Source organism: Oryzias melastigma, linkage group LG24, assembly GCF_002922805.2.
Source record: "Oryzias melastigma strain HK-1 linkage group LG24, ASM292280v2, whole genome shotgun sequence".
Classification (NCBI taxonomy): Eukaryota; Metazoa; Chordata; class Actinopteri; order Beloniformes; family Adrianichthyidae; genus Oryzias; species Oryzias melastigma.
Genome location: NC_050535.1, coordinates 17,042,727 through 17,065,952, shown reverse-complemented (window position 1 = coordinate 17,065,952; position 23,226 = coordinate 17,042,727). Strand labels below are relative to the sequence as shown.

Sequence of the window (23,226 nt, the reverse complement as noted above, 5' to 3'; positions counted from 1 at the left end):
ATTGAGTACCTCTGTTTTGGGGTAACATTTATTAACATTTTTTTTAAATAAACTAAAACAATGAGAAATCTGTAGCTGAAAAATGCAAAATTAGTTTGAATGGAGTTTAATCCTTTTATGATTTAAGCTTGTTCTATCTCCAATAAGAGTTTTTTACCATTATTGTGTTTATAATGGCATACGAGGTCTTGTACTGTATATGGTAGGTTTAACATAATTACAATACAATGAGTATAAATATATACATACATTTTTTAAAAGGAAGCAACCTAAAATAGGGATTTTAAAACCCCAAACTTTATTGTAAAAACCCATAGTGCTTTTATGAGGAAAAAAGCATATAACCTGTCAGTTTATATTCTATATCCCATAATACATCACTCCTCTGCATTTGATGGTTAGGGTTTTTACCGGCTCAGCAAATTTCCTGCAAAAAAAAATCTATATATTTGATAAAAACGTGGGATTATGGTGTTCATTTCTCAATAATAACTTTAATTTTGGTTTAGTGACAGATTTTCAAAGTTTGGTAATTTGATACATTTTGATTTAATTTAGTTGATTTAGTAATAGGATAATATAAGTTTTCTTCTTTCTGCTCCTTTTCATTTATTAACTGTTATTTTGATGTTATATATTGTTACTAAATGAAATAAAACATAAAAAAAAGTAAAAGTGTGGAGGGAACTCAATGACCAAAACACAAATATTCATTCATAAAAAGTATGGAAGCACGGTGATGACTTTTACTTTTCCGCTTGATTCTTCAATAATCAGCTATTATTTCTTTTTCCAACCCGACTTACACAAGCACTCATGTCGTTATGTAACACCAGGCTGCGTACTTCCACACACACGTCCTCACTTTTACCGTCAGATTAAAAAAGCTCAGGTAATTGGCTTTAGAGAGCGAGGCAGCGTGCAGATTTGACATCCACCAAAGAGAAGTAAACAAGGACCAAAAAGCAAGAACCACTACGATGGACGAACGTTTGAGGGTTTGTTGTGTCGGTGGACTTACCGTTAGTGATGAGGCGTGGATTGAGACGAGGTCACAGAGGTGTGCACACACAAACACATAAAAAAGACAACAAAAATACTTAAATTACCACCTGTGGCTAAAGCTGCTAAGCAAAATAAAGAAGGATTATATAACAGAGTAATTTAATTTAATCCCAAATTACCTTCAAATTATGATAAAGACTTATAATATGTTCTGAAAAATAAACAATTTCAACTGACAAATGGGAATGTCACCTTTTTTAAAGGTGATAAGTTAAAGTCACGTCCTCAATGGATGTTCCAGCAGGCTCCCAGCCCTGAAACGAACCTGCTAAAGTTAAACAACTACAATAGTACAGTCATCCCCTTTTCTAAAACATCCCAATGTTTACCTGATCATTAAAGGTCCCACACAGCAGGAGAAGTTCCCACGCTGAGATTCAGAGAGATCCGAGGCAACAGCCGCCGAGCCATTTTGATCTCTGAAGTGTTCCCACCTCTCTCACCTGATCCTCTGCCCCCGAAAAACCTGCATCTTCGATGTTAGACAGGCTTGGTTGAGCGCTCGTCTTCCCACGCCGAGAACCACAAGAAGCTATCCGTTCACCGAACGTGCAGGCATGAGATCAACCAAGTTCAGATTCTCTGGAGGATTAGAGGCGAGCCCTTCTGAAGGGGAATTACTCCGACAGAGCCATCTGGACGTCAAATCTCTGCCCACTAGCACAACTACTGTCCAGTCAGGACTCTGATTAAAGTCAGCCAGCAATTCTTTGAAACTGACCTGAAAAAAAAAAAAAAAACACTAAATCTACAACTAGAAATAATTATGTCTAGAGCTTTAAAGTCCCTCTCCTCTGTTTGAATGAATGATCTTCTTTCCATCAACAGCTCTGCTGCACATGCACTAAACCCTCATCTGTTCCTAGTGTCTAGTTCAGGTTCTGGAGAAGAGAAGATGGTATCTTCACATTGACTGCAGTCAAATGAGCCGCCGTTCACATTTCTGTGGTCAAATCAGCATCACTGGATTTTTGGTGTGAGTTTCATCCAATACTTACGGTAGCAGGACTGAGAACGCTGGAAAATCTCCACCAGACTCCACGGAGCTTCTTGATGTGACCACGGAAATGTGAACGGCGGCTCATTTGACCGCAGTTGGAAAGGATTGTAAATCAATGAAAGAGCATTTTGATGTTAGCTTTGATTATTTTATCAAGAACTCTGAGAAACCAATGATTGAATGTATTGATCACAGTCAATAAACATTGGAGAATTAGCTCAAAGAGTCTTTGGTGAACTGGAAGGAGAAAGAATCAGGATTTTGGAGGAAGTTCTGTCCAAAAGCCACGCCCCCTCAGAGGAGATTTTGGAAACAGAGGCTTCAGATCAACATGAAAAATGACTTTTTAAGACATTTAGGTTGTGGGATTTTGGTTAAAAACTTTATAGTCATAATCAAAACACTAATGGGAATGTTATTATTAAATAAAAAAAAATGTCACAGGGTAGCTTCAATATAATATTCTTTCTAGTTTCTTCTTTTTGAGCTCCTATTTCCCCTCATTGGATTTAATATCCCACTCGGATCATCTTTTGATCTGTTTTAAAAACATCTCCAGTAATTATTATTATATCATTTTTAGGGAAAAATAAAAAAAAATCTGAGTCGTTTTCAAGACATAGTTTCTGCAGAGTGGCAATAGTTCATAAGAAACTCCCCCTTTGAGTTGTGGGTGAGAGCTCTCTGTTTACAGGCTCAGACCCCCAGCGGTGCAACAAAACAGTCACTTTATTTTTTCATTTGCTCCTGATTCACAATGATTTGAATAAATACTCAGAAATGTCATTTTAAGCTTAATTTTCTTCAAATGTCATCAGAAAAAAGCAACAAGAACATGTTAAAAACACAAAAAACCCAATTTAAATGGTTTTACAATAACAAAGCTTACTTATTTACATTGATGGGAGTAAAAAGTAAAAAAAAAGTCAAAATTTCATTTAATCACAAACCTAAACATTCAAGGAATAAAACATTTGAGATAACTTCACGACTTCTAAGGAAAAGGCTAGAAAAAGGTGTGTCTGTTTACTTCTCTCTGCAAACAACTAAATCTTGTCTGTCAGCCTCCTGTACATTTCTTAAATGTGGAGAAAATGATCTTCAAGGAGGAGATGAAAACGTAAGGTTTTGGACTAAACAAAAACAAAAAGGCAACCTCAAAAATAAAACAGAAGAACACTGGGAGGGTTTTAAGATCCAGTGCACTTAAAGCAATAAAACATTCAAACATTTTAATTACAGTGACAACAAGTTCAGCAGGAAAACATATTCCACCTGCCATGCAGGGGATTCCTTTTTTGTTATCTTATCTTCTGTTGCCACGTGCAAATACCACAGTTGAGCCAATATTTGTCTCACTTGTTTGTTAGATGTGAGCGCTGGAGTCTTCTTCCTCCAAACCTGCGCACGTAGAAATTATACACTCAAGATTTAGGAGTTAAAATAGAAAAAAAAGGAACAGGATAAGTGAAAAGATAAGAATGCTTCCAATTAGACCGAGGTAAGGAGGAGGAGGAAGAGGAAAACTTTTTAGAGGAGACACCAAAGGGAAGCCTCTTCAGTGTAATAATTGAAGGGTTGGTGTTCCGTCATCAAAGATTTCATCTTCTTTTAATGTACTTGTGTGCACATCTATTTTGTAGAAACTTTTTGTGGCTCCAGCCCTCAGCTCCGTTTGAGAGGAGGATTCCAGGAATAAGGTAGTGTCCTCTCAGAGTTCTGTGTTTGTCCATGTGTGTGTGTGATGGAAAGGTGTGCCTCACAGGTCAAACAAAGAGTTTGTTTTGTGTACATGTGTGTATATGAGTGTAGTAAAAGTAGAGAAACGTACACCAGTGAACTCTGGGACGCCACGTGGCGGAGGTGACACTTTGACAACTGGATGAACAACCAAAGGAAGTTCAATGTGTTTATTTAAGGTTCAAACTGTGAAAATTTAACTTAAAAATAGAATCTGAACTGTGTTGAATTGATTTGACTAATAATAGTGTAATGAGTTGTTTACATTTGATAACAATAGGTGTCAAAATAGATATAATTTTTTTTTTATGGTGCAAAAATTTGCATATTTGAAACGATGAAAGTCATGGCACACACTTAAAACTAGAAAAGTTAATGCTTGTGTGAGCTTTTTGCTAAAGGTAGTCGATGAAGATGCTGAAAATGGCGACGCAACTTACTTTAATTGCCGCAGGGATTTATTGGAAATGCAAAAGCTATTTGCAAAATGTTAAATTTGCCATAAGACTTGAAATCTCGTTAAAGAACTATGAAAGAAGTTGACATGAAGCTGACCTAAAATTTCTGAAAAATTTATAGCAAAATTGCTTAAAAATCATGCCAATTTTGCAAAGAATATTTAGTGTCCAAATTGGCCCCAGAAACCTCAGTAGATGCCAAATTAGCCAATAAAAAAAGAAAAGCTCATTGCTTAAATACTACCTAAACTCCAGAATTGCCTAAAATTCCTCAGTGAACTAAATTAGTCAAAATCGTTAGCCTGTTGCTACAATAGAAGCTAAACTCTACATTGGCCCAAAAAACCCCAGTAGATAACAAATTAGAAAAGAATGTTAGCATGTTGATAAAATAGAAGCTAAACTCTAAATTAGCCTATAAAAATCTCTGTATATAACAAATAAGCCAAAAATGATAGCCTGTTGCTACAATAGAAGCTAAACTCCAAATTAGCTTAAAAAAACAAAACAATAGATAACAAATTAGCCAAAAATGTTAGCATGTTGATAAAATAGAAGCTAAGCTCTTAATTAGCCTTTAAAAACCTCTGTAGATAAGAAATAAGCCAAAAATGATAGCCTGTTGCTACAATAGAAGCTAAACTCCAAATTAGCTTTAAAAAATAAACAAAATAAAGCCAAAAATGTTAACATGTTGCTAAAATAGATCCTAAACTAAATTTGTCTCAAAAACAGTAGATAAAAGTTTAGCCAAAAACGTTAGTTGCATTCAATTAAAGATATCCACGAAAACACTTTGTATTTTATTTTCTATTCTTTTGTATTTTTACTCGTTATCACCTAAACATTTTTTTTTTTTTTTTTACAAATATATGTTTTCTGATCTTTCTTTGGACATCCACTTAAGTGTTATGCAAAGGAAGGTCAGAATGAATGTTTTATTCTCTAAGACTAAAAATAAAAAAAAAAAATCCACTTTTTTTGTCCTTTTTGTTCACTTTCTGAACTGTGAACATCAGAAGGATCATTAAAACATTAAAACCTTGTATTAAGTTTTATTTAACAACAGAAACCCCCAAAAATGATTTTTAAAGATAGGGATTTTATTTATTTATTTTTTTTAACGACAGTGACTAAATGATAAAAGATGTCATGTCTAGCCTACATAACTTCAGTTATGCCCAAGGACCTCCAGGCTGAATAAAGTTCCTGGAATCTCAGGTTAATTGTAGGACTGGAGCCAAAATTGTTACCAACAAGGAAGTTATTTGACATGCTTTCTTTTTCTTTTTCAGTCCCCTAAAGTTAAAATGAATGTAATCTCATTTTTGATCTGTGCAGATATTTTTAAAGTATGTAGTTTTTCTATCACTTTAACTGTGAAACCCTATGTCTTATTTTTATGCATTATTCTGCATTATTTATACTACATATGTGATTAATAGGGTTAATTGATCGCTCTCATCATGTTTAAAAACACATATTTACCACTAGAGGGCAGCAGCTCATTTGACCATTAAAAATATTATTTAAATATCATGACTGGAAGGTTTTATGGTATTTTGTTGCTTGTATTTAAATATAAATATGGAGGATGATTAATATTGAAAAATATATTTAAAAATGCATGAGATGAGATAGTATTTCCTGCACAAAACTGACTTTTCAAAACAAAATTCAAGACTTTTACTGTGAAGAGTTCTCCTAAATATTGTTGCTTTTTTTAGTTTTTTAAGTCATAAACCTAATAACAGCAAAAAAAAAAAAAAAAAAAAAAGAACACAATTTACCTCAATTTACATTTCCTCTGACTCATGTTTCTATAGGCGTATATGTTACCATCACCTTCATTTCTATAAAACAATTGCAATATGTTCCAGGGATTTTGTTTCTTCTGATTTTGAAGAATTAATTTTACTTTTTTATGCTGTTGGGTGCATTCAAATGTTTCCAGACATGCAAACACTGAGTAACCAGATATTTGATCATCGACGCTCACAAGCAACACTCATAAACAAATATGTTTGTGCAGTGCAATCGCCTGAAACTAAACACAAGGAAAAAGAAAACATATTCAATGTCAGACAGTTAGTAGAACTATGTAACGTCATCATTCCATGAAAACACAGAAGAAAAATAAAAATGTGCCCTTTCCACTCTGATAGTACACCCGTCAAACTTTTTAAATCCGGCTGGACTTATGCGGATGTCTTGAAAAACAGATTCCTCGGGTTCTTGTTCCCTTTTTTCCGCTTTGCATTTTTCAACCTGAAAAGTCACTTTTTTTAAAAAAGATTTGAAACTGAAAGACGTTCTTAGATATTAAGATAGGTGTGGAGTTTCCCTATAAGATGCAGCATACCTTTAGAGTTTTGAACTTTACTTTCAAAGTTGTCTTGGGACAGCTAGTATAAAAGGTACGATGTCAATAAGAAGAATGAAACACTTTTAATTCATTTAAAATGCGAGTTAAAGAAGTTTATTATTCTGATTTTTTTTTTTTACTGTTTTTGTGATTTACATACTCTTAAAACTTTTTTTATCCATTGGAGTATTTGCTGATGCTCCACAGGATATTTTATAGTAAAAAACTAAAAACGAAATGTCTTCAACACTTATTTTTCAGTAAATTCTGCTTTGTAGTCTCAGCAGTTGAAACAGGGATGTGTGGAATATCCCAATCCTTGTACTAAAGTAAAAGTGGCTTCACTTAAAAAATAATATTATTCACGTTTAAGTTAAAATGATAGTCATCAAAACTACTTAAATGACTAAACTGAATTGTTGAATTTCCACCTTTAGAGTGTGATAAATATTCCCATTCTGGTGTCCAGATACTATAACGTTTTATCATCTGAACAACAAGAAGCATTTCCTTGTTGTCTTTGTGATAACAAAAACTCAAATTCTATATAAGAAGGCAAGGAAGCTGAATAATAAACTTTTGTGGATGTTTTACATGCAAATATTTTCAAACTAACCATATCTGATGCACAACTCGTTCATCTTCATTTAAGATTCATAACTGTCTCATCCATGAGTGAATATTAGCTGGTAAAATCGTCTTCGATGCCACCACTGCGTTACACATGCAGTCTGTCATTCAATTTACACATTTCAGAAGGAAGCTGCAGATCAATGATGCGTTATGATTCTAGAGTCAAACATAGGAGTCTAAAAATACTCAAACTATAAGGGTAGAAGTCTTTACACTGACTGATCACGATTTAGTCCTTTTTAATCAGGTATTTGTGAACTCCGATAATGTGTTGACATTTTTAACCGTTCCAAAAACAAGTGATGATAAAAATTCCTGTTTTTTCCACTGTAAATGTACTCAAGTAAAAGTAAAAATTATAATTAAGAAGTCAGATGTTTGCACAACATTATTACCTCGTAATTGCCGTATATTTTGGTCTATAAGTTGCTCCAGAGTATAAGTCACAACGCTAAAAAATGTATAATGAAGAAGAAAAAAAATCATACAAAAGTCGCTTTTTGGGAGAAATTTAACAAAATATAAGAACGAACATTTCATCTTCAAATAATAATGAAATAGAAAATAATACAAGACTGAATATTTGCACACTTTATTACCGTAATTTCCTTCATAAATCATGAGATTCTAGAATATTACTGATTAGCATAGCATAGAGAACATGCTAACCAGAGATGGCCCTGGGCTGCATGGCGCCCTAGGCAAAGCAGGATTCTTGTACCCTGCTCACCCGGTGCAACAGGGCCACCCACTACACCACCACTGTGCATGGTAGATGTTCTGACAGGCCTCTCCAGTGTTTAAGGTTTAAAGATTTGAAGATTTCCGTTGTAAAAAGAGGAAAATGTAATCAAACAGAAAACTAGATCGCCAGTTAAATTCTTCTCTTTTTCGACTGAAATGGGGGAGGGGCGGTGAAATTCCAAGCAATTGAATGTAAATAAGACAAACTTCTCCTTTGAGTCCATTTTTCTTCCTCGTCTTTCGTTTTTGACCTCCATGCTGTCCCTGGGGCCTTGTTTTGCTGCTTTTACATCTTTGAAGTAATTATTACCTTTTTTTTACATTTTACACAAAATGAGTGGTATGTCAAACTGTAAAAAAAACATTAATATATAGCCTAATCATTGCAATCCGGTGCCCCCTCCAGCAGATGGCAGCCTAGGCAGCCGCCTAGATCGCCTATGAAAAGGGTCGGCCCTGACACTAACTAAAATCTTTATATCACTATAAATATATTCAATTCTTAATCCTTTGTGTTTCTTTGTCTGGTACCTTATTTTGCGATGCTGTCAGTAGCAAATATTGACTACAGTGCCCTCTAGTGGTTATTGGGAGGGAACACATGAGGCTATTTATTTAAAGGGCCTATTTTATGCTACTTCCAAGACTTTCAGAGTAAACTATTTCCACATCGATTTTTTTTTTTAATTAAATGGGTTATTTTTGAGAACTTTTTTCCTACCCTAAGTAAGACAATCTCTAAGGAATTGCTTTTCTTTTTGTGGATGCCGTCCATTACATGACGTCATCCTAGAGTACAAAACAGCACAGAAACAACATTACATTTTTTCCAAAGATGGATGTGAATGCTGTGCATATAAAATGAAAACTTTTTGCAGATCACTGTTAGCTCTGCATGCGGAGAAGGTGGGTATTTGTGTTATCCTGGCATTGCAGACTCTTTCTGGAAGGGGCAGTTCCCCACTTTATGAAGTCATAATGTGAAATACACAAAACAAGAGGAGTCAACATTAGAAAGCTCAAAACATGCATTTTTTTATGATATAAACCCTTAAAATAAAATAAAAAATCACATGTAAGTCACATCTGAGTAGGCACACCCAGCCGAAATATGCAAAAATCTGCATCTAATACTGAGAAAAATTACTGCTTTTGACATATTTTTGAGTAAAAACAGTTTAAAGTAATTATTATAATGTTTTTTTTTTACTTTATTGTTTGAAACTAATCACCTTTAGCCTTTCACGCACGCGCCTTTGCGCGTGGAGAGGGTTTCCCTAACTGCACGTGCGTCTCAGTTCAAGCGCGCGCGCGGGTCTTTTCAGTTTCTCTCTCTCTCCTGCCAATGAACCGAGGCTTTAAAAAGGGAGGGTGAGAGAGGGCGGTGCTGCAGCTTCCGGCGTTGCGAGCACACACAGACACACACACATACACACAACTAATTGCAACCCACACACAACAGAGGTGTCGAGCGACGCGCGGTGAGAAGCATCTCCCCCAAAATCTCTCCGTCCTGAGGGCAGAACTGCGCGCCGAACCGGAGAGCCTGGAAGTTCCTCACTGTCTGGTTTGTTCAAGGAAGCAGATGGACGAAAGCGCCGAGCACAGACCATCTTCTGCTCCGCGAGAGTGCACTTTGTGTTGAAGCAAAAAGAAAGAAAGAAACAAGAAAGAAAGTGAAGTTCGCCGCTGACGCTGGTGCGTTTTTACGCACATCCTTACGCACGAGCTGAGGCTAAAAGCGCCAGAGAGGACGAAGCAGCGCTGAGGTAAGATCACTCCAGCTCTCAGGGCAGCAAACTTCGTCGAAACATGTTAATAGTTGCTTATTACGCTTGAAGCTGGAGGCAGCGTTGACAGCTGCCAAAAAAGGCCTAGACATCCTTTAAGAGAGGAGCTATGAGAGGAATTTTAAAGGGACGCGTTTCCTCTCCAAGCCCCCTCTGAGAAGCTGTCCTTCAGCATGTTGATGTTTTGTGATCCTGCCATGTTTTCACTTCAAGGAGTCTCCGCTTTTGCAATCCGTCTTTTGGCACAAAATCAAAGTGTTTGCCAAATAATTACGCATGAAAGCTGATTTACCAGATCCTGCTTGAATTGAAACACCCAAAAGGTTATTCCAGTTTAGGAAATCTGAGATATTTAGAAACTATTCTAATTTATTTAGCATTTTTTAAAAATATAACTTTATGAACATGTTTGTCTTAAAAATCCAAAGAATACCATTGATAAAATGGTTTGTTAATTTAAGAAAAGGGGCATTTTGTAGGTAAGAAAATGATCCATGCTCTCTATTTGGTGTGCTAAACACCAAAATATAATTGTTTTTTTATTTGACTTTAGGAAATTCTCAAAAGAAAAACTACTGCTTAATCCAGTTGTGTAACTTTGAAAAAAAATCTGTGTGGAGTTTAATCTAATTTATTAGTAATGGATGTTTATATAGTACAAGGTTGATTTTATCAACACGGATAACATAAAAAAGTCTTACAGTGTAGATGAGACATCCTAATCTGATTTAACCTGACGCTCCTTCACTCCGCTGTCTAACAACAACTAAACTATCAGCAGCAGCATCTCTGGATGTCCACAGCAGCTGTTGTTTCCTAGCATCTCTGTGGGCTCACTTATGTAGGCTTTTTAAATCCCACTCAAGTGCTGAAACAGAGACACGCTTCGAGGTGGTTGAAGTCCAGAAACAGAATAAACTTCAGCGTTTTATGCAACTTTGATTAGCTTCTCCCACAGGAACAAAAACATCATCACTAAGTACGTAGCTGATAGTATTTTTTGCATTTTTGCGACAATATTTAAAAGGAAACTTCTATTTTAGATTAATTGGTGTCTTGTAAATTCAAACTTCTCTTACGTAGCCTGATGTAGGGATGGAAATCAATAATAACTTGCAGAAACAATTTGATTCAAATTTTTTTAAATTCTTTCGATCCATTCAATTCAATTTTGAGTTTACACATTTAGACACATTTGTTTAGAAATACATTAATAATCTACTATATGTTTTGTATTTATTTATAATAATCTGATACAGATCACACACGGTAAAATCTTTTAGTGAAATAACCCTAAGAAAAATGTTCAGATCATTAACATTATAAACATTGTTCTGCTTCTCCTGGAGGATGTTTCAGTTTGACCACTAGGTGGCGATCACGCTAAAGCATTACACCTTATTCCAGAAGAAGAAGAAAGTATGAGCAAAAAAACTGTGTTTTAGACCACAAATGGTTATTTAAAAATATATATTTCCTTAAAAGAGTTTTGAAATGTCATACCTGTGAGTTTATAAAGATGTTCATTTAGTCAGAAATGTATGTTTACGTCAACCGAGTGTTAGCATTAGCCGTCCTATGGGAAATTCTATTAAACGTTAGCATCAAGATTGCGGACTTTAGCCTTATGTGCTAAATCGATCTATATTTCTTATAAATCAATTATTGATCTGTTAAGTTGAAATCAATTCTAACTGATCAATCGATTTTATCGACCCAGGTCTGCTGATGGAAGGACTTTGATTTTTCTAGAAATGTTTTCATTTAAGTTGAGAACTTTGATCCTGTAGATCAGGAGTGTCAAACTCAATCATACAGGGGGCCAAAATCTAAAACACACCTTAGGTCACGCAAAGTTAAAACGTAACTTTTTAATATAATTATGAACTACATATATAACATTACCTGCAATAATGCTAGTGTGAATGCTGTAAGCTGAATTTGAAGATGCAGAAAGTGACGGCTAAAAACGCTAAAGCTAATAGCTGAAAATGCTGAAGATGATAGCAAACTAAAATATTAGCTAAGCTCCAAATCACACTAAAAAAGTTAAAAAAAAAAAAAAAACTTTGGTTTGTCAAAAAAGCTAGCATGTAGTTGAAATAATTTTTAAACTTCAAAATATCATTAAAATTAGCCAAAACAGCTAGCATGTAGCATGTGGCCTTGACTTTGACACATGTGCTGTAGATAAACAAAATGTTTCAAAGAAAAAAAAACAAACAAAAAAACTATTTTTTTCCCCATGGATGTTTCACTCCATTCTCCAAAGTTTCCCACAAAACAATTTTATTTATGCTTCTGCATGACAGACTTATAACAGTCAACTGATCCAAAACAACCTTTACACACTTCTTTAGTTTAATCGGTTTCTGCCCCTTTTTTTTTTTTTCTTTATTAAACCTACTTAATCTTCGGTATTGCTTTGGGTCATTTTATCTGTAAATATTTGAAAAAAAGAAAATCTGTTCCTAGAAAGCCACTTCAGAGACAGTGAAGGCATTTCTGGTCATTTTCTGCCTCTTGCTAAGTGCGTCACTCCCCATTAAGGAAATCCCATGTTTACCCCGTGGCTCAAAACTTGATGCATTTCCTCACTGGAGTCAAAAAACAGGCCACGACCCTGCCTGGAACTTCCTGATGTGAGCGCTACATGCAATAGGAGCCAGGGATTCATTTCAAAGATGATTGGTAATGTCACAGGGCCAAACGGAGAATTTGTTCTCCAGTTTTTCACAGCTCTGCACAGCAGGAATGACTGCCTTGCTGTCCCAGACACTAAGACACTGACAATCTTTTCATGATCACTCATCCATGAACTGTGAGCTTTATATAACAGATATTTTAGGACTTTAATGAATGTTGTTCCTAAAAGGGAGTGACGACAAAAAGTTAATTTGTTTCTTGCTGCTCATGGTGTGCAGGTGACCACTATGCTGTGTGTACCAGCTGCTAACTCCTGCTGCTCCGCCGGGCTGATTTGCATAGCTTATTCCACAGTATGACATGATATCACAGCCCATTATTCAAGCGTCTGAGCTTCCCCACAGACAGAACTGTATGTCAGATGTCTGATTCACTTTGAACATTTGCTAATCCCATCTTCATTGCAAAGACCTGAATATAATGTTAAGAAATATTAATACAATGTTTCCTGAAATTAATCATTTGGGGCCACAATTATTATGTTGTGACTAATTTGTGTGCACAAAATGCTAGTTTGTGTGCACAAAATTTTGTTTTTTTTTTTGTGCATAAAATGCAAGTTTATTTGCATTAAAATGCTAGTTTGTGTGCACAAAATAATAGTTTGTGTGCACAAAATCCAAATTTTTCGTGCATTAAATGGTAGTTTGTGTGCACAAAATGGGAGTTTGTGTGCATAAAATGATAATTTGTTTGTATAAAGTATAAATATGACCCAATAAAATACTAGTTTGTGTACACAAAATAATAATTTGTTTGCATAAAGTGCTAATTTCTGCCAACAAAATATTAGCATGTGTGCAAAAAATGATATTTGCACAAAGTGTTTATTTGAGCCAACAAAATGTTAATTTCTTTGCATAAAGTGCTAATTTTTGCCAACAAAATGTTACTTTGTGCCAACAAAATGCTAGTTTGTGTGCACAAAACACCAATTTCTTTGCATAAAGTGCTAATTTGTGCCAACAAATTGCTAGTTTGTGCACACAAATGCTAGTTTGTGTGCACAAACTGCAAATTTATTTGCATAAAGTGCCCATTTGTGCAAACAAAATACTAGTTTGTGTATACAACATCCTAATTTGTGCCCACTAAATGCTAATCCAATGCTAATTTGTGGCCACAAAGCACTAAATTGAATGCACAATAAACCAATTTATGGCCACAAATGAGTGATTTAAGGGAAACAATCTGTTTATTATTATTTATTTATTTTTTGTCATATGCACGGATCCGTTCTTAATTGTTACTTCGAGAACAAACATTGTTTTAACCTTCTGCACCGCTGTTGCACTCTAAAGTTTTGAACGTCTCCAACATTCACAGACAGAGATCCATTTCTGCTTGATGCTGAATTTGTTTGTTGCAGCTAAATAGAGAATGGGGGTAATGTCATGGCAGATCATTATTTAGATATACTAGATCTCTTCTTCTGTGCATTAAAGATTTCTTTCCTTTATTCCACAACACAAAAACTTGTCCTTAAATATATGAGTTTGTGATGCTAACAGAGCCCTTTAAAATGAATTTAGCATGTTTAAATGATTTTTGGTAATCATATATACCTATAGGAAGCTGAAAAACTTTTGTAAATCATGTTTGGATGATTTTTAAATTGTTATATTTGTTCATTTCAAGTCCATTCCTCATTTGTGTTGATATTGAAATGGCGGCACTGTTGGAGTGATTTCTTGTGCAGCACATAAAGTTTATTCAGCTTATTGTAAAGAGGATCTCGGTTTCTCCTCCAGACCCTGCTCCTGCTCCTACTGCCTGCATGCTCTGAGAGCCACTCCACAGGCCTCCCTGGAGCTTCAGTGGAGCTTATCCGATGTGGAGCCAGCACTCCGAGCCCCGGGCCCGGCCGTGGGGATGGCAGCCTCTGCCCTGAACTTGAACAGCATTGGAGTTATGAACAGGTGGGTTTGTCGCTGCTGTTAGACCAGATCAGCTTTTAACACAGCATGAAGGATTACATTGTCTTATTAGTTGCCACATTTTTGGGATTTTTCTGATTGTTTAACCTATAGTTTGAGTACTTCTTCCCACAAATGATAAATTAAATGTAATGCAATTTATGAGTCATCTTGTTATATCTATTTTTCCTCATTAGTTCTGCTTCCTTTATGTGACTGTTCATATAAGGAACCTCACATTACTCTGTAACAACCCATATTCTTCTCTTCTGTGCAGCAGTAACCAGTTTCACGCTCAGTCAGGCTCCTCTAGCGCCGCCTCTCGAGCCAGAACCAGCCCCGTAGCCCGACCTGTGCTCCCGGTTCCGGATCGGGGCACCTATTGCCAGTTTGTGGGGGGTGGTCTCTATTCGCCCACAAGCCCCAAGGTAAGACCTACATCAGCACATCTGCTCAAAGGCTTGTAGTAAATGTGTATTTGGTCTGTTGAGGTTGTTTTTTTTACAAATTAGTTACTAAAACAAGAAAAGAGAAACAGATAAAAGCATAAGAGGAAATTACAGTAAAAAAATCATATTAGGAAATGTAAGTTGTCATTTTAAAGGGGCCATACCATGGTTTTCTTAAGTCTTTCAGAGTAAACTATATTCATGTAAATGATCATAATGACTGAATCTTGAATCTTCCTGAAAGGGGCTGTCCTTAATCTGTGACATCAGCATGTGAGGACCCGCTCGTTTTTGTGGGTATGGGAGGGGCTGCTGTTGAGAGGATTACTCAGAAATGCGTGAATGGATCAAAATTCCATTATGGGGTTCTTTATATTGAGGAATAAACATTATAATACACTTAAAAGCTCAAAAGGAGATTTGTCATGGTATGGCCACTTTAAAACTTAAAACACAGTTAATTAAACACAAAAAAGTCCTTTGTTTATAAAGGTTTTTTATTTACTCATGTGACATAAAAGCTTTTGTAACTTGCTCCCCATTAAAAAAATACTTTAAAATAACTGTATTAACCCTAAGCTTGTTAATGATGCCCCCCCTTGTCGATCCCAGACAAGCCCCCGATCCCTGGGCCACGCCTTCGTCTTTCCTCCTCCCTCCTATCTCTCCCCCTCCCCGCGGGCCCGCTCCCCCTCACCGCGGAGCCCGGATCGCCTCGGAGCCTACGTGGGCCAGCGAGTCCGATGCCTGAGCGGCGAAAATCCAGGGGAAGGGGGCGGGGAGGAGGAGAGTGGAGGGGAGGCGAGGAGAGAAGAGAAGCGAGAGGACGTTAGACGGCAGGCACAGTTGGAGCAGATCCACAAAGAGCTACAGAACGTCGAGGTGATTATTCTTTTATTATTATTTTCACACTATAGTGAGAATGCTTCAAAGCATTCACACTATATATCTATATATATTTCTATATATATTTCTGTATATAGTTCCCGCTATAGAAAAATCATTTAAACTTTAAAAACTTCAGCATCTACTGGTGTTTTTAGGGTAATTTCTTTGGAATTTTGCTTTTTTTTAGCAACATGCTAGCTGTTTTTGGCTAATTTAGACATTTTTCCTGTTTTTTATGGTAAATTGGAATTTAGCTAAAATGTTAGCATTTATGCTAGCTATCTTGCCAAAATTAGACTTTTTCCCAGTTTTTTTTTAAATAATTGAAATTTAGCTAATATTTTAGCATTATGCTAGCTTTTTTGGCAAAATTAGACACTATTTTCACATTTTTTTTGAATAATTTGGATTTTAGCTCATATTTTAACATTATCCTTGCTGTTTTGGCTAATTTAGACATTTTTCCAGTTTTTTTAGGCTATAACCTAAAAGCGAACATTTATCCACATTTCTAATTTTGATTTTCGGCTTTCTTGTTACCTACTTTATATAACTATTCTAAATCTGTAATCAGACCCTCTCTGTCTCCTTCAGGTCAGAGGGAAAGTGGGCATATTTGAGGCCCACATTTCTGGAATCCGTGCCCAGGTACTCAAAGGTGAGCTCCAACGCAGCCCTCGGTCTCCAAGACGAAGCCTGTTCCCCTCAGACCCCGGCCAGAGTAACACAGGTCCAGAATGCCCGGAGACCCACATGCAAGAGGCTAACGCTCCTTCTGTTATTCCAAATGGACAACAAATGGAGGAAGGAGCGAAGAACGAAGGTGGGAAGGAAACCGAAAACAAAACACCCATGGATCAATACAACTTCTGTTCAGACACAACAGTACAAACTCTTGCTGCGGAAGGACTCCCAGCGTCCCTGAACGCATCAAGAAAAGATGAAATGACAGATGGAGGGATAAAAGTGGGAGACGTCCTTCAAGAAGTATATATAGAAAAAGACAAATGGGAGGTTGAAACTAAGTTCATGTCAGGAGATGAAAGAGGATGGACAGATGGAGAAGTGAACGATGGCAAACGGGACAGGTTTTGCCCCAAAGAGCTGTCGGAGGCCGCTTTGCCTCAGCTCCACATCGTAGAGAGCTGCCCCAGCTTGCACGACAGTTCCTCCAACCACTTCTCGGGCATGCTTTCCTCCATCCCCGCTGTGATAATAACTGACCACGGTTTGGAGAGCCTGCCTCACGCCACGGGAAGCCCGGGCTCCGACCGACCATCGTCCCGCTCCACCAGCCCCGTTCCAAACACTTCCACGCGCTCGCTCAGGAAGCTGTCTTCCTCTTCTGCTTCGTCAGCTGGTTTTTCTTCTTCTTGGGAGGAGTCCGAGGAAGATATTTCCAGTGATACGGAAAAAGGAGAGCGCCTTCTCAACCCTGCACTCCTTAGTTCTCAGAAAGCAGTAAGTAGACCCACATTCCAGTGTTCTTTGTGGAGGTTTCACAAAATACACTCTCGGATCTGCTGCAGACATGCTGTGGTGTTAACCCTTTAACACTGGAGCTCCAGTCTTTGTGTTCTTTGATTTACTCTCATTTTTAATTTGTTAACGCAATCAATGTAATTCTAGTAGATTTTGTAATTCCTTCAAAATCTACTGGAATTACGATGATTGTGTTAATGGTTAAAAAGTGACAGTATATTAAAGATTTTGTGTGTAAGTGTCACAAATGGTTGTTTTTGTTTTTTTTTTTTTTTGGGTGAAAAGTCAAACTTATTATAACCTAAATTTAATGTTATAGTCCTAAAGGCATCTTTCGTTCAAGTCAATGTCGCCTACAATCTATATTCCTGTTCAGGGCGGAGCCTAGAACATGGGGGGCAGGAAGGCCGCTTAAGACTTTGGAGGGGTGGCTCATGAAAACAGCAGACTTGAAGGCTATTTAAAATAAAAGGAAAAATACGTATTTATAACAGTTTCATCATTATTGTTGTTATTTAATTTAAAGATACTTCTTAAAGAAGCTTGTGTTGATGATTTCTTAATCTTTGTTGATTCAAAGGTAGCTCCGCCCCTGTTCTTGTTAGTTTAGCTAACGAGTTGGTTAATCTTGTAAAATTTGTTAGGAAAAGAAAAAAAAAAGTTTCAAAATAAAAGTATTATTTTTTTTATTTTGTTAATTTAAATATATATATATATATTTTAATCTTTGCTTACTTTAGTGCCAATTTTGAACCTCCTTCATAAATTGTATTCGCTTGTGCCTTATCTGTTCAGTCAAATCCGTCTTTGACAGGAAACAACAAATCCCACCAGACCACCTACGTTCAATTATTATTGGCTGATTCTTTTGTGAGGATAAAGTGTTTCATTAAGGTGTGAGAATACCGAGATATGCTTGTGGAAAATACAGCAGGGCTTTTCAAGCTCTTCCTTTTCGTATCTGAATGTGCCTGTGCATGTTTCCACAAGCTGCTGTGTCAAACAGGTCAGACTCCAGGCTAAGATCTTTTTGACTTGAGCAAACTCTTAATGGAAACTCCTATCAAAATGGGTGGAATTCTCCTGCTCCTTTCTGTACGTTTTTCAGCATGTAAAACTCAGTCACACTTTGAGAAATCTTGGTACCAAAACATTCAGCTCATTTAGGACATTACTGCTTGTACTTTTGGTATTTAGAAACTCTAGTATTTTTGAAATATTGAGCAAAATATGCCCCATAGGAAGTGAAATAGAAAATTTTCAAATTTGTGCATTGTGAACTTTGGGATCATTGTTTACAGTAATTTTAAATAATTTGGCAATGAGTTGTTATATTAGCATTATGCTAGCTCATTTTGGTAATTTGGCATCTACTGAAGTTTTTTATGCTAATTGTATTTAATATTTTAGCAACATACTGAAGTTTTTGGCTAATTTTTTATCTATAAGTTTGCTAGGCTGCTTTAGAGTTTAGCTTGGAACAGGCTAACATTTTTTGGCTAATTTGTTAACCACTGGGGTTTCTTAGGCTACTTTTGAGTTTAGCTTATATTTTAGAAAGAGGCTAAGGTTTTTGACAAATTTTACTGAGGATTTTTAGGCTATTTTAGCAATGTGCCAGCTTTTGAGGTTAATTTGGCATCTACTGAAGTTTTTTATGCTAATTGTATCTAATATTTTAGCAACATGGTGACATTTTTTGGCTAATTTGTCATCTTTTAAATTTGTTAGGCTACTTTTGAGTTTAGCTAGGAACAGTCTAATGTTTTTGGATAATTAGTTATCTACTGAGGTTTTTTAGGCTACTTTTGAATTTTACTAATATTTAAGCAACAGGCTACCATTTTTGGCTACTTTTACTGATAATTTTAAGGTTATTTTGGATCTCAGCTAGTATTTAAGCGATGTGCTAGCTTTTTAGGCTAATTTGGCATTCACTAAGGTGTTTTTGGGGGGCTAATTTAGAGTTTAGCTCATATTTAAGCAACACACTACATGTTTTTGCAAAATTGCATGTATTTTAGTTTTAAGTAAAAACACATCAACGATTTTTCTGAAAATTAGGCCAACTTCAGCGGTCAACTTTAAGTCTTTTTGCAAATTTTGCATTTTGAAAATAGCTTTCGGCAAATCCCTTTAGCAATTAAGAGTATATTGCTTCAGCATTTTCAGGAACCATATTTAGCAGAAAGCATTCACACTAGCATTATAGCAGATAATGCAACTTTTCTAGTTATTTTTGTGTGCATATTAGGAAGAAAAGAAGGAGAATTTGCCATTCTATGGTAAATCCGTTTAGATGAGGTAGTTCAAAGCTGAGGCCTGTTTGGTTGTGAAGAGCGTGTGCATGTGTCTGCTCGTCCATGTTAGTGAGTGGGTGGAAGGAGCTTGTTGTCAGAGAAAGTTCATAAGGCCATTTAACTTCTGCTTTGAAATGCAGCTTTATGAAGATTGCATAAACCATTTTTTTTTTCAAACTGCTCCAAGTGACCCAAAGGAAAGTATGAGTTGTTATCAAATTACACCCCCCCAAAACCAACATCCCTGGCCCTTCTGGTGGCACAGATTGAAAGATATTTGCCTCTGGCTGATAGATTTGAATAGTGCCTGAACTGCTCTTTGCATGTTTCCACTTATTATTTATTCGGTGTTTGTTTGTTTTTCTATCATCTGTTCAAAGGAAAAGACTTGTATGCTTTTAGTGTACAAGTGACTTGACTGTTCTTGCTAGTTGTTATTAGAAGCAGCAATTGCATCATTGCAGCAAAGAAGTTGTCAAACATGTATTTATTTTCTGCTCTATAGCAAAGCACTCGTCCTGATCAGCGCCATAAGCAAACTGGATGTGTGTGTACCGAAGGCAGACATGCAGAAACGCAGAACGCACGCTGGCTTGTGTGGGAGGCGTGTAGGAGGGAGGATAGGGAGAGCGAGGAGGAGGAGTGATGCTGTGAAAGTAAGACAGAAGGAGGTAAACTGGCAGAAGAAGCCGAGAAGACGACGCTGCGTGAATGTGCTGCACATACACGGATGGCAATAAATCATCTAAAATGAGCAAAATGCTACTGGAGATTTTATTTTGAAGACTCACTCTGACATTTTTCTATGCAAAAGTGTTCCCAGTGGTCTTTTATTTATGATTATCCCGTCGTTTTCCAGTTCATAGTTCCTGCAGAGTGGCAGGATTTCATTAGAAATTCACCTCTGAGTGGGCGGGACTGGGGTCTGCAATCTTTCACAGTAAAAGAGCCATTTGGGTTTGTTTTCTACTCAAAACTTAGTAGGAGCCGCCAAGTCTTATTTTGATACTGATGTGCATTCATTATGAATTATGTTACTTTTCTGGCATGAATAAACACAGAAATCTAAAAAGAAACCAGCATTTTGTTAACATGTGAAATTATTTTTTACATTTATCTGAAGCTTGTATGATTTACTTTCAAAATAAAAGATGCCCTATGCCAGAATGGGTCATCCCAGTGCAGCTCTGGACAGGATATGTGCTTTAAACTAATAAAAGATCAGACTTTTTACCAAATTTCTGCTTTGTATTTAGAATTAGTGTATTATGGAGGAAGCATAGAGCAAACAAGACCTCTTCAGGTCATCAGGAATGTAAAAATCTTTACATAGTTTATCTTAGAGGTGCACCTCAGTCATAAATTTATAAACTTAACTAATCTAAATAAAAAATACTATTATTTTATGGAGAGGTAACAGAGCCACAACAAATAAAAGCAGCAATTTTCGACTTAATTTGTTTAAATGTGTTCCATCGTGAGCAAAAATTCCACAAGAACATGTTAAAAACACGTTTTCCATCATTGAGGGTCTTTACAGTCCGATGAAAATCATGTTTTTTGAGTTTTTAACATGCATGTGTGGTGAAGATTTATGCTAGCGAGACACAGAGCTATCATAATCAGACGGGGGGTGTCAAAGCTCCAAAAGCCACGCCCCCTCTGAGGAGATTTTGGAAACGGAAGCTTCAAATCAACATGAAAAAAATGCTTTTTAAGACACTTAGGTTGTGGGATTTTGGTTAAAAACTTCATAATTAAAACACTACTGGGAAAAAAATTTTAATTAAAAAAATGTCATGGAGGGACTTTAAGAGAGAGAAAAAAAATACTCTGGCATTTAAATATGTCTATTATTTAAAAGGAACCAAATGTTGCAAAAAAAAAAAAATATATTCACCCAAGTAAGCAATAGTATGCCATTTTTTAAAAATATATTACTTTTTTGTGTATGGACTCATAATCCAAAATAAAAGTCAGTACTGGAAACGCTTTTTCATTTTTACAATGCACCTGCATTGACACACTTTTGACGCGGCAAGATGTAAAAACAAAAAGCAATCTTCATCGGCTTTGTCACTTTAATCGTCACAGAATGAGCGGTATTAATGAAGAACATGAAAACGCAGTTGGAGAGTCGCTTTTTCATTTTTAATTAAGAGACAAGTGATGCAGCTACATTGTGGAAATGAAAACGTTTTTCTGTTAATCAATTTTAATTTTCAAACTTGACATTTCTAATTGAATTTTGGTACAAATTTACTAGAACACTTTATGAAAATGAAATGTCAAATGCCATTTTCTTTATCATTTGTATTAAGTTATACAATGAGCGGTGTTGAAGAAGAAAAAGTAAAGCCGTTCGGAGAATTGCTTTTTCATTTCATTTCATGTAATACATGTACATTGTGAGAATGAAAAGTCATTTCCAGTATTGACTTTTGAATTATGAGTCACAAAGGCTTCCATATATTTCAGTGGCTGTTCAAAGAAAAAAATGTATTTTACACGTTTTCATGTTGTTTCCTTTCTGCAGTCAGTCAAACACCTGCTGCAGATTGGCATCAGTACTGTTTTATAAATAAGATTTCAGTTACGTTCTGTGTAATGTGTAATAGTGACTGCTACCGAACACATTGTGCTTTTTGGAACAAGATGGCAGTCAAAAGCTTTTTTTTTTCTTCTATTTTGTGAGTTACGGCCTCAAATGAAACCTGAGACATTCCTTCAAATGCAAAACGCTGGGGGACAGGTGTGGAGTGCGGATGTCAGGAATAGCAAGCCCAAAGGTGTGTGCATAGTTGGATGCAGAAAAAGGAAATTCAGGGGAAATTTGGAAAAAACGTCCCTCTGTGCTGAAGAAAGCCGAATTTAAAGAGATGTTGGAGCAAGTCTGCAATGCAGACGCTTGTGTGTTGCTTTGGATTGTTATTAGCCTGCAGTTCTCTTTGCAGTGACATCTTCATAATAACACCTGCAGACAGCTCAAGCACATCTTCACAGTCCCTCATTTCCTTTCACATATATTCTCTAGGCTTTCCAAAACTTAAAGTTAAAGTCGTGCAAAGTCATCGTCTTTAAGAAAACACCTGCATCATGTTTCAGCTTTTATTTTCCACTGAGTTTGAACAGAAGCGGCAGCAAAACGGGAAGTGAGGCAAGACTTTTGAAAGTCGCACTTTTGGCGACTGCAATGCTTTCTGCAGCGGCTGCAAATAAAAAAAAAAAAAAAAAAGGAAACCTCCACGTTTTCCGACACGCTTTAACCGGGATGAGGCACTTAAGACATAATCAAATCACTTCTATAAACAAACACTGCAAACGCACACTTTTGGGAAAAAGGATTACGCCCACGCTGCTGTCAATGTCAACTGTGACTTGAGAGCCCCTCCCTCTGCACACATCAATATAAACTTTAGCTAGCTGAATCATGCACTGTGTGCAAACATGAAAGCATGCATCCCATTACTTTGAATCCTACATTCTTTATCTGTTTCTTGCAAATGTGGCCTGGTGCTGACCTGGCAATAATCTGTCTGTGTTCACCATCCACCTGATCTGATCTCCAGAAGTGAAGCGAAGATTTCAGGGTTGAATGGAAACAAAGCAAAGATTAAAAACTTTGTAACTCAACTATATCAGCTTGAAATATCCGCACACACAAACACACTTTTTTTTTTTTTTTTTTTT

At 36.4% G+C, this 23,226-nt stretch overlaps 1 protein-coding gene across 3 annotated transcripts in view; it reads left to right on the top strand.

Annotated features, from left to right (window-relative positions):
* The first annotated feature begins 3,556 nt into the window (after positions 1-3,556).
* Positions 3,557-23,226, top strand: part of itpkb (inositol-trisphosphate 3-kinase B) — a 33,881-nt gene continuing 14,211 nt past the window's right edge. Inside the window, exons 1-5 of one of the 3 annotated variants that reach the window (XM_036210575.1) lie at positions 3,557-3,765; positions 14,253-14,420; positions 14,698-14,845; positions 15,479-15,748; positions 16,349-17,215. In XM_036210575.1, coding sequence (XP_036066468.1) covers positions 3,680-3,765; positions 14,253-14,420; positions 14,698-14,845; positions 15,479-15,748; positions 16,349-17,215 — 1,539 coding nt within the window. In that variant the 5' untranslated portion in view covers positions 3,557-3,679. Of the gene's footprint in view, positions 3,766-9,424; positions 9,775-14,252; positions 14,421-14,694; positions 14,846-15,478; positions 15,749-16,348; positions 17,216-23,226 lie in introns of those variants that run through there. The other 2 variants (XM_024291428.2, XM_024291426.2) reach the window with 2 other exon arrangements.